The 12,086-nt window shown below is 41.3% G+C and overlaps 1 protein-coding gene across 3 annotated transcripts in view; it reads left to right on the forward strand.

Moving 5' to 3' along the window:
- The window catches only part of pdss2 (prenyl (decaprenyl) diphosphate synthase, subunit 2), a 33,926-nt gene extending 24,921 nt beyond the window's left edge, over window positions 1–9,005 (forward strand). Inside the window, exons 5-9 of one of the 3 annotated variants that reach the window (XM_028566563.1) lie at window positions 1,489–1,662; window positions 2,347–2,475; window positions 4,075–4,110; window positions 8,509–8,675; window positions 8,752–9,005. In XM_028566563.1, coding sequence (XP_028422364.1) covers window positions 1,489–1,662; window positions 2,347–2,475; window positions 4,075–4,110; window positions 8,509–8,664 — 495 coding nt within the window. In that variant the 3' untranslated portion in view covers window positions 8,665–8,675; window positions 8,752–9,005. The remainder of the gene's footprint in view (window positions 1–1,488; window positions 1,663–2,346; window positions 2,476–4,074; window positions 4,111–8,508; window positions 8,676–8,751) is intronic. The other 2 variants (XM_028566564.1, XM_028566565.1) reach the window with 2 other exon arrangements.
- The last annotated feature ends 3,081 nt before the right edge of the window (window positions 9,006–12,086 follow it).

The following is a 12,086-nucleotide window of genomic DNA, read 5'->3' on the forward strand; positions in this document are numbered from 1 at the left end:
CCACTGTACACTCTCATAAAAAGACCAAAATCAACAATGTATTCATCCTACTACAAGTTGTGTGTGTGTGTCTGTGTCTGTGTGTGTCTGTGTGTGTCTGTGTCTGTGTCTAAAGTCTGATATGTCTTCTTCCTCTGTGCCATAGAGCTCCATTGTTGCCCAAAAGCTATTTAAACACTGTTGCACTGGGTGACATATTCCTATGTTTATTTTGAGTCAATCCAAATCCATCCTTCCGCCTGAAATACTCACAGGGCGCCGAATGTGGATTAATCCGCCGCTGAAAATAGTCCCCACCAAATGAACAATTTACTTCAGTTTGATTAACATTTGCTAGTAACTACAGTGCCCAGCCGTTTAAGGAGATTACCGAGCCTTTTTAACAACACACTTTATATTTATGAGACTTTTTTTTTTAAGATTTCTATCTTCAGTAGGAACCAGTGGGGTTCCAGTACTCACAGAGGTGGGGACGAACAAATGAATTGTTGGTTTTGGTCTTTTCATGAGATTTGTTAACAATAAGACAATTATAAAAACAGCAACCCTTTAACAGGTAAATAATAGTGGAACTAGGACTTGGCGATATGAAGAAAATCAAATATCTATATTTTTGACCAAATACATCAATAACGATATTGCGGCAACAACAGCTACAACAGTCTGGTAAGTTCAGAAAATGGCATCACTTGACTGTAATGTAGCTTCTAAAACCAGGAAAACGCAACACTTGATATCCAGAATTTAAGACAATATCAAACCTCATATATCGATATAATATCGATACATTGCCCAGCCCTAAGTGGAACTAATTCAAAAGCCAGAAGAATAATAGTTTTTTGTTTTATTTCAAAGTGGCTGAGGTTGGCGTGCGTTTAGATCATCAGCCAGTTGTTTTCAGCTGTGTACAGCATTAAAGTTGAATACTGCTTTTTACTGTAAATGGATCTGAATCTAGGCACTACTATCTGCACTAGTATGGGGGGGAAAAAAACCCATCTTGATAAATAATGAATTAAAAAGAGAGTCTTTCTGAAACTGGCCACAGTGCTGTCAGGTACCAGTGAGCAGGAGTTTCCCTTAATTTGACTGTGCTTTTTAGGTTCTGCAGGAGTTGACAGCTAGTTAGCAGCGTTCAGAGTGATGTCACCGTGCACCTCGGACAAAGTTTCAGTTCTGACCTCTTCTGTTGTCTGTTTATTCTAGAAAATGCTTGAGGATTGATTAACATTTTACCATGGAGATTTTAGATTACTTAATCAAGTCGGTCACATATAAATAACTGAAGAACTTGTGTAAACCACTGTATTAAATCGCTGTTACTCTCTTGTGCACGTCCAGTTACATACTAAAATATAAAATCACAGAGCAAGGAGGGGTTGTTTTGATTGAGGAGTTCTGATGTGCTCGGTGGGAACTTTTGAAGTTGTACAGTGGAAGTAGTGAAAGCTGAGGCCCGCGGTGTCTCTGCCTCTATTTGCTCTGCAGGAGAATAGTCTCACTGATGGCGTTGACGTGGCGGCGTGGGAGGAGCACACGTTCCTGTCCCACGGAGCACTGCTGGCCAAGAGCTGTCAAGCTGCGATGGAGCTCGCCAAACACAACAAGGAGTCCCAAAGATTGGCCTACAAGTACGGCAAGCACCTATCACTGGGCCACAAGGTAGGTCTAATCTGAGAGTCCCACGCACAGCAAATAATAGTGATGTTGGTCTGTAAAGGACAAATCGATAAAGGTCAACTGCCACACTAGTGGGCTACTTTTTGAGATAATCACAGTCTTGGTTTAATATTGGGGTTTTTTCACTCAGCTTCCTGCTATGAGTCATGGGGAACTAGAAGAACACAATATTCTGTCAGAGATTATCAGCAAAATCCGGCCAGAACATTAAATTTGAGTGTCTTATTTTTCTCCCACGAGAGACAAACATATATGTAATGTTAGTGCACCAGATAATGCAGATGCTCAAACATTTTTTCAAGGTTCAGAGGCTGAAATCGTATTGGTGCGAGCCTAAACGTCAGTCACAGTGCTGTGTTAGTACATCCTCTCCTGCTGTGGCTCCCTGTAGCCGCTGAGGCCTGCAGAACAGGCAGCTGCAGGGAGCCACAATCTCAGCATGGTAGGAAACCGAAATGAGGACTTTGAAGGACAAGCATTATCACCAGGCTGGCTGTGTCTTCCACCAGTCTGTTCATCATGCTGCTCATTAACACGGCCACTCAGAGCGTAGGAGTGCACGCTCACCTGTTGGCGTTCTCGCCACTGGGTTGGTTTAAATCTGTGCCTGGAAGTTGCGAAAGTATAATCTCAGCCTGATTGACCAATGTGCTCCGTCTTCTGTAGCTGAACTCTGACCTGCAGCCGTTTGTGAAGAGCAGTGTGGGGGAGCCGGCGTTCAGTTTGAGCGCCGCCCCCGTGGTTTTCCACCGTCAGATCGTTGGCCAGGAGGGATGGCGTCAGCAGCTGCAGCAGGTATGACCAGTCTGTGGCACCACTGCAGCAGCTTTTTGGTTTGTTTTTTTGGTAACACTTTACTCGAAGTTGTCTACGTAAGAGTGACATGACACATGAACCCTAACCCTAACTGTAACCATAACTTGTCATGACAAAAACCGAATGACACTTACTAAAAGAAGCGTTATGTCATAAACGTTTATGACTATAATGTTTGTGACACCTTCATGACAGTGTCATGTCACTCTTATGTAGATACCTTCAAGTAAAGTATAACTGTTTTTTCTTTTTGTTCCGTTTATTTTCAGTCACTGGTGGCCATGTGCAGGGAACATGGCCACCAGTGACTGAAAGACTGCGTGAACACATATCATGGCTGAACTCTTATAATCTCATAGTTGAAGTGTAATAGGCCTTCGTAAAGGATAATTCCGGCGCAAAACGAACCTAGGGGTTAATAACAGATGGGTACCCACTCAATCGTTCTCTGGGACATGTTTTCATGCTAATTGCGGAGCTAGCGCGGACCGCTGATTAGCTTACAACGCTAGTATTCAGGGCACAGGGAAAGTAAAAACAAATGCTATTTTATACCACTAAAAAGGCTCAAAATATCACCACACCTTTGTAAGTGTACAGACAGTTTATTAAAAAGATAATTTATAAAGACAGTCGCGTTCTGGTATACAGGCGGCCGCCTTCTTGGGAGCTACGGTCTTTCTAAAGAAAAAGAAAAAGACCGTAGCTCCCAAGACGGCGGCCGCCTGTAAGTACTGTTGGTTTGAATCCTTAACTCAGAATGTTGCCATGCTGGTAGCTTCATGGGTGGCAATGTCAGTCTGAAACATCTCAACAACTCAACAACTATTTGATGGATGTCTGTGAAATTGCAGACATTTATGTTCTCCAGAGGATGAAACCTGCTTACTGTGGTAATCCCCTAACTTGTCCTCTAGCACCAGCACTAGTACAATACTACTACTTAGCTTCAGATTGGCTGGTATTCTTCTAGTGATAACCTGAGAGAAGGTTGTTTTGTTGGCATCTGTGGCTCAGAAGGTAGAGCAGGTTGTCACAATCACAAAGTTGGCGGTTTGATCCCCGAAGGCCAGCACCATGGCGCCATGTAGTGAATGAATCATCAACCTCGAAACCACTTTATTTATGTGTATGTATTTTTTTTAAAGATTGGATTTGAAATAGTGCATATAGACAGGAAAGGGGGGAAAGGGGAAGGGATGACACGCAGCAAAGGGACGCGGGTTGGATTCAGCCTTCATGGGGCGCACACTCTACTGGGCAAGCCAAAGGTCACCCTATGTATTTATTTATTTGATTTGACTTGCACTCCTCTCCATTCTTAATTTATTAAAACTTTTTACCTTCTTTGTGACGATTTCAAATGATTTGTCAGGAGTTCTTGACTCGACAAGTTCAGAAGTGAGGCTTCTATGATTTCTACTAAGAGCAGTTTAAATGTAAAGTCAGTTTACCCCAGAATGTGCTGTTTTCAAGTTATTTAGTTTCATCAAATTTAAAAAGTTGCTGATCAAAAATGTAAGGCAACATTGGAAACCTGGGCAATGTTAATGAGAATAACTCTCTCTTCTCTGCAAGGTAAAAACAAAGAGAAACCAACTGGATTACTCAAAGGTAAGTCCACTTGTTTATGTTTTCCTCTTTACATAATCTGCTTCTCAGTCCTTCCAGAAAAATTGAGTTTTTTTATGAAAAAGAAATGCGATGGAATATGCAGGATATTTATGCAATTTTATGGTATGAAAATTGCGGGAACTTGCAAAAATTGCGGGGACTTGCAAAAACTGCGGTTTGATGAAAAAGAGAAAAAAAGTGATTCCACCAACATGATGATGTTCATGTCCCGTAATTACGTCACTTTATAACGTTTCCATGGCAACAGTGGAAAATGGCTGCTCTTGTGTGAAATAAACGCAACATTTTTCAACTTACTGCTAATATATATTTGACTTTTTTGCAACGAAAATGTGGGGATTATGAAATCAGGCAACCCCCGCATATTTTGCGCGGAAATCTGCAATTTATGCATAAATATGCGGATTTTCGCTGATTATGCACTGAATTATGCGATCGCATAATCGCGTTTTTCTGGAGGCACTGCCTTCTTCAGTGAGCTATGCCCTCTGTACTTCACAATGTTAAACAAATGCTGTGCTCTTACCCAGTGACGCAACTTTAGTTGCCTTTGTGTTGCATTTTAGTAAGATAGGTCCACTTTTCGTTGTTGTATCTTCATGTATTCACCTGGTTACTTATTGGCACGGCATCTTAACAGTCAGAGCCATCAAAGAGACACAGAACATCTTCTCACTGTAAACTATATCAAAGTTGAGAAGTGAGCTTCCCAATGTCAATGTGTGAGGGAAGAGGGGGGGCCGATAGGGGTGCAGAGGAGGGGTCTGATGGTGTTGTGGGGGTTATCTAGTCCCGTCTGAAACCAGAGCAGGAAGGATTAGTTACCGAGGCCTATTTGCGGAGGAGACACTGAGGCTCTGAGACAGTGGCATTGTGAGAGAATCTCCTTCAGCAGACCTGTCGAAAAGGGGACATGGGAAGAAGTTTGAAGGGAAGGAGAGATGAGGGGACATGAGGAGGAAAGCTGAAAGCAGGACAGAAGGAGGGATGAAATTTCGGGGAGAATAAAACGAAAGACCTTGGGCCCACTAGAGTTAATCTTTGCTTTGATTCAGCACAAAGATGGGAATGCACAATTAGAGGAACTTTGTGTACATCTCTGGTATCTACAAATTGTCTACTTGATTTAGCATGTGCTCTCACCCCATTAACTCTGATGAATAACCACAAATGTTTACAGAAACTCCCATTTTATGCTGTCAGTCTCTTAGTTATTCATTCCCAACTAAAAACTAGATCATTCAGGAAGAAGGAGAGTCCAGATTGGGTTGAAGTGAATATTATTTGAAGACATTAATATTTTTCACTAACACTAAGAATAAGAATGTCTGACTACATCAAAGAAGTGAAGTCGACACAAGTTGCCGTTGCCTGCAGCTTCAACCCATTCACTGACACATAATGATCAGTCAGTAAGTAAAAAATGGCCTAAACTAAAAGAGGAAAAGAAGAGAACCCTCATTTACATGCAAATAGACAAAAACTTGCCTAGGTGATACCTTTTTGTTGTTGTTGTTATCATATGAAAAATTGGGTTAAGTGTAAGAAAATTAATGTTTATTTTTGGTAATTTTTAATGATGACAATCCTATTTTATTCAAAAATGTCACAGCTAGAATATATATATATATATATATATATATATATATATATATATATATATATATATATATATATATATATATATATATATATATATATATATATATATATATATAGTGTTGGCACCCCTGAAATGTTTCCAGAAAATCAAGTATTTCTCACAGAAAAGTATTGCATTAACACATGTTTTGCTATACACATGTTTATTCCCTTTGTGTGTATTGGAACAAAACAAAAAAAAGAAGGGGAAAAAAAGCAAATTGGACATAATTGCACACAAAACTCAAAAAATGGGCTGGACAAAATTATTGGCACCCTTTCAGAATTGTGGATAAATAAGATTGTTTCAAGCATGTGATGCTCCTTTAACCTGGGGCAAGTAACAGGTGTGGGCAATATAAAAATCACACCTGAAAGTTGACTTAGTCTGTGCATTGTGTGTCTGTGTGTACCACACTAAGCATAGACAACAGAAAGAGGAGAAGAGAACTGTCTGAGGACTTGAGAACCAAAATTGTGGAAAAATAGGTTGCAACGCAGGATAGTCTGGATGGTGGATAAGCAGCCCCAAACAAGTTCCAAAGAAATTCAAGCTGTCCTGCAGGCTCAGGGTGCCTCGGTGTCAGCACGAACTATCCGTCGACATTTGAATGAAATGAAACGCTATGGCAGGAGACCCAGGAGGACCCCACTGCTGACACAGAGACCTAAAAAAGCAAGACTACAGTTTGCCAAAATGTACTTGAGTAAGCCAAAGTCCTTCTGGGAAAACGTCTTGTGGACAGATGAGACCAAGATAGAGCTTTTTGGTGAAGCACATCATTCTACTGTTTACCGGAAACGGAATGAGGCCTACAAAGAAAAGAACACAAGTACCTACAGTCAAATATGGTGGAGGTTCAAAGATGTTTTGGAGTTGTTTTGCTGCCTCTGGCGCTGGGTGCCTTGACTGTGTGCAAGGCATCATGAAATCTGAGGATTACCAAAGGATTTTGGGTCGCAATGTAGGGCCCAGTGTCAAAAAGCTGGGTTTGCGTCCGAGATCGTGGGTCTTCCAGCTGGACGACCACCCCAAACATACTTCAGAAAGCACACAGAAATGGATGGCAACAAAGCGCTGGAGAGTTCTGAAGTGGCCAGCAATGAGTCCAGATCTAAATCCCATTGAACACCTGTGGAGAGATCTTAAAATTGCTGTTGGGAAAAGGCGCCCTTCCAATATGAGAGACCTGGAGCAGTTTGCAAAGGAAGAGTGCTCCAAAATTTCAGGTGAGAGGTGTAAGAAGCTTATTGATGGTTATAGGAAGCGATTGATTTCAGTTATTTTTTCCAAAGGGTGTGCAACCAAATATTAAGTTAAGGGTGCCAATAATTATGTCCAGCCCATTTTTTGAGTTTTGTGTGCAATTATGTCCAATTTTGATTTTTTTTTTTTTTTTTTTGTTCCAATACACACAAAGGGAATAAACATGTGTATAGCAAAACATGTGTTAATGCAATACTTTTATGTGAGAAATACTTGATTTTCAGGGGTGCCAACACTCTTGGCCATGACTGTACCTAATATGCAAACAGAGAGAGAAGAGGGGATATAAAGAGATGAGGGATCACTGAGTTAATGCAGAACAAAGGTTACAAATAACATGGTGTGAAATGAGGGTCTAAATCCTTTCTACGTTTAAAAAAGAAAAAACAAAGAATATTTTCTGAATTTAAAAAGCAGCCAGGGTGATGCTGAGTTCGACACCTGCAGTTTTATTTTATTTATTTTTTTAAATAAAGAAGGCCTACGGGGGTTTCTACCTCCAGAATTTATAAGATAAAACGCCCTCAGCAAGAAGATGTCTCAACACACCGGCAGAGAGGCACAAGGAGATGCCCAAATTCACTGTCTGAATACTTAAGCTGTTGGTTGGGGCTGATCTGACCTCTCTCTCTCTCTCTCTCTCTCTCTCTCTCTCTCTCTCTCTCTCTCTCTCTCTCTCTCTCTCTCTCTCTCTCTCTCTCTCTGTGTGTGTCGTGTCTGTCCCAGGCCTTGTAGACACTGACATGCAGACTTTCTTCAAATAATCACAGTCTTACTGCCTCGTGTGGTGCCAGGAGCAGCATGCAAATACATGATTGTGTTATACAATGGGTTTTTTCTTTCATTAAAAGAAATGCTTTGCCATAAAATTGCATAAATATCCTGCATATTCCATTGCATTTTTTAAGAAAATGTGCCACATAATCAAGGATTTTTGCCCGCAACAATCACAAAAAAACCTCTGCATTTTTCTGGAAGGACTGATCAAGACGCATAATCACTTTTTGAGCATGTTTATCAACGCGGTTTGTTTTTTTGTGTTACTAAAGCCTTTCCCAATATTAATTTCCTAAACCCAACCTGTGGTGTGTATGTTTACATCCGCTGTATACAGCGTAGACATACACGCGGATAGCTCAAAATGCGTACAGATAACACGCCATTTGGCTTTAGGAAAGTGGCGTGTGTGTTTACGCAGTCATGATGCCTTGTTGTGTTTTCTGTTGGAGATGGTAGGTCCCTTCAAGGGGGGACTTTGGGCTTTTTCACTTTGTAAACCTATAACATGCACAAAAAAAGATATGACACAATAAAGGAAAGGGTGGGAAAAAGCCCAAAAAGCATAATATGAGCACTTTAACAGTACGCTAACTTTCCCCTGCTCTCAACAGCTTGTCGTGTTGACAGCTGGATAGTAACAGGAGTGACACAAACGTGACAAACTAACGTGTGTTTTCATCCCTTGACAGCTCTTGGCAGCAGTGAAGTCGGAGAAAGGCGTGAGCTCGGCGGTGGACTTATGCTGTTACCATGGCAACAAGGCTCTGGAGGCCATCCAGGCTCTCCCCTCCTCCGAGGCTCGGTCTGCCTTGGAGAACATCGCCTCCGCCATCACCAAATTTTGACCTGGACTCAAACACACACACACACACACACACACACACACACACACACACACACACACACACACACACACACACACACACACACACACACACACACACACACACACACACACACACACACACACACACGAGTGTCTTTGTCTGCAGAGGCAACAGGATGAGAACCACTGAACAGTTGACACTTATGAGACAAATTAACTTCTTCTGAGCCAGGAGCTGGCTCATGTCTGGAGAAACCGTTGTGCTCTGTTGTGGATGACCGTGTGCGTCAGAAATGCAATGGCTATATCCATAAATGGTCCTAATTAAAACAAGAATAAAGACCCATTTCTTCAGCATCATGTCATGCATTGTGTTGGCTTTAATACATACCGTTCCTCTCCTGTGTGGAGAAAATATCACGGCAAGCTGCATTTAAAAAAAAAAAAAAAAAAAAAAACTGGCAGTTTATTTCCACCTTGCTTATCATCAAAGGCACATACCAGGCAGGACGTAATTTAAGATGTTTTGAGGAATTGTTATCGTCATCCGGAAAATGTGCCATGAACGGCAAATGATGCACCAAGCAGCACTTGTTCTAACAACATTTTTTTTTTTAGTATTACCCAGGTTCACCCTGCTCATTACTGCACACCTCTGATGATGCTGTAATCATAGCTGCTGGAGGTAGTGGGTGTCCGCCAAATTGAAGAGCAGCTCCAATCCCGTTATGAAAATGTCTCAAAGTCATGTTCTACCACGTATGTACCTCTGCTGATAAGCACAGCTGCAAAAATTTTCTAATGGAGTTTGGCGTGATATTGTCTCCACAGAGTGAGCAATAGCATGAATCCGGACTAATGTCGTCTGTGTTGCCTTATTATGTCCGTCCCCATGCCTGTGTATGTGATCCATGTCAACCCAGGGGCGGGGAAAGGTCACACAGTCTCTCCCCTTGGCCCAGCCAGCGAGCGCGTTGAAGCTCCGCCAAGCAGTAATTATTAATGAAGAGACCTGAGCAAATGGACAGGAAATGCAGAGGTATTGATTGGGCCGGCTGCCCTGCTCTAAGCCGTACAGGCTGGCGCCAGCCTGGTGGCCTGTGGTTTCCCAGCCTGCTGTCTGTGGAGGGGAGGTGGGGGGGGCAGCCAAGGTGTGAAACCAGGCCACCGCTGGCAGCGGTCTGTCACATCTAGGCCACACCTGAAGGACAGAGAAATGGGGACAGGACAAGAAAAGAAAAAGAGGACTGAGGGTACCTGGCTAACAAAGAGGATTCTGTTAAGTTCCAGAGAAGAGCAGCACATGTTGGTACCACATCAGAACATTTGCATGAAGAAAGTTCCATCCATCTTTGTCCGCTTATCCGGTGTTGGGTCGCGGGGGGAGCAGCTCCAGCAGGGGACCCCAAACTTCCCCAATGAAGAAAGTTGGCGCAAGACATGATGGTGGATGAAGATCTGAAGTGCAAAAGATGATGTGGAATAAATGATTTCAAAAACAGGCTCCCGTCTGGTGCTGGCTTGTCTGTCCACTTCCTCTACTGTTTTGGTTTCCGCTGCTTGGGCTTCCTGGGTACAGCGAGGTACAGCGTGTGCCAGGGAAGGCCTCCGGCTCTTCATGAAATATTTATCCTCACCGTGAGGAGACATGAGGAGGAGACATGGACCAAACAAGGAAGGAGGCTGGGGCACTGCCAGAATGACAAATATAGTTACTAAACAGAACTTTTTTTCAAGAGATGAGGTCTGGTCTAAGCAATAAACTGTTGCATAGACGCTCCCAGTAGAAATCAACCGGGCTCTGCAGAAGAGGATTTGATGTGCTGAGGTTTTTTTTTTTTATTGTTTTCAACTCTAAAAGGAAAACACAGTTCTTCAAGCTAAATGTTTAATGTGGAGCAGAAAGTTTAGCCCCTTTCTCTTCCCTGGCAACATTGCTACTGCCAGCATTAATCTTTTTGATATCTCCTGCGAAGCCCAAATAAAGAGCAGACTGAGGAAGGAGAGAGAGGTCTGTTAGCTTTATGTCCCGCGCAGCAGAAACCTGACTCTGTGTTTGCTTACAGTTTCCAGTTTGAAAGTCTTGGGTATCGTGGAAGCAAGAGTTGGCAAGACTATAAGTTTACACGCAAAACGTGGGTAACAGCGGCCCTTGTGTGCCCGGTCCAGACGATGAGTGGTGTAATTACAGCAGGGTCCAGTGGAGAGAGTCGGTCAGCAGCACAGATTCCATTACACACTCACACACGCAAACATAGCTGTGGATGCTGGGGACAGAACCACTGTCGGCCTGGGAGTTTGACAGAAAAGATGCAGTGTTCTTGGAACTGGCAAAGAAAATCGTAAATTAGGTTCAGCTAATGCCAAACATTCAACACAGTTTGTTTTTTGTGTGGTAATATTCTGTATTCTACCGTTTCTTCTCAGCAGTTTATTCAGTAACACTTTACTTGAAGGTATCTACATAAGAGTGACATGACAGTGTCATGAACACATGAACTCTAACCCTAACTCTAACCCTAACCATAACTTGTCATGACAAAAACCGAATGACACTTACTAAAAGAAGCGTTATGTCATAAACGTTTATGACTTGTTTATAATGTTTATGACACGTTCATGACAGGGTCATGTCACTCTTATTTAGACACCTTCAAGTAAAGTGTAACCGTTTATTCTTACCAGGGTTAAAAAAAAAAAAAAAGCATTTATACCATTGGGGGATTCTGCAACTTTCTGCTGAATTATCCATCGATAACATTATTTTGATCAGGTTGACTAAAAAAAAGCACTGACAACTCTTGCCATTTAAAATGTAGCCTTTAAAATAAAAAAATGTCATCATATACTCTCAAAACTGTACCATTTTCAAAGGATTCATTAAAAACCCTATTCATGTTTAATAAATCATTTTAAAATGTTTTATAGATCATTTATAAGAACACCTCTTGTGTTGCCAAGTTGGAAAAAAAATACCTTCACCTTTGAATTGAATGGATTATTGAAGTGTTATTATTATTATTATTATTATAAAAAAACCTTTCTAAATGACCTATAAACATTCACAACTGCAAACCTGATGACTTATTAGAAAGAAAAGAAACTCATGACATAACATTTATAAGTGCATTGTTCCTAAATAGAGATGAAATGCCTCCCAAAAGGATTTTTCACAATCAGGCCATACTTCCTCTTATTAATAAATTCTAACTGATTAATAAAGCCTATGTAATATTTACTAACCAATATTAAAACTATTAGTTACTACGTTTAAATGCTTTATAAAGTGTTTATTCAAAGATGGTAAATAGATAAACATTTTTTAAGCATAAAAAGCATAAAAAATAATCGAATTTCTTTGTAGGTTTTGAACTGTGTATGACATGACCAGTGCTTGCTTGATAATCTTAGCACTGCTATGTTATATTTATTTATTTTCAT

The sequence above is a fragment of the Perca flavescens genome, chromosome 20 (genome assembly GCF_004354835.1).
Source record: "Perca flavescens isolate YP-PL-M2 chromosome 20, PFLA_1.0, whole genome shotgun sequence".
NCBI lineage: Eukaryota > Metazoa > Chordata > Actinopteri > Perciformes > Percidae > Perca > Perca flavescens.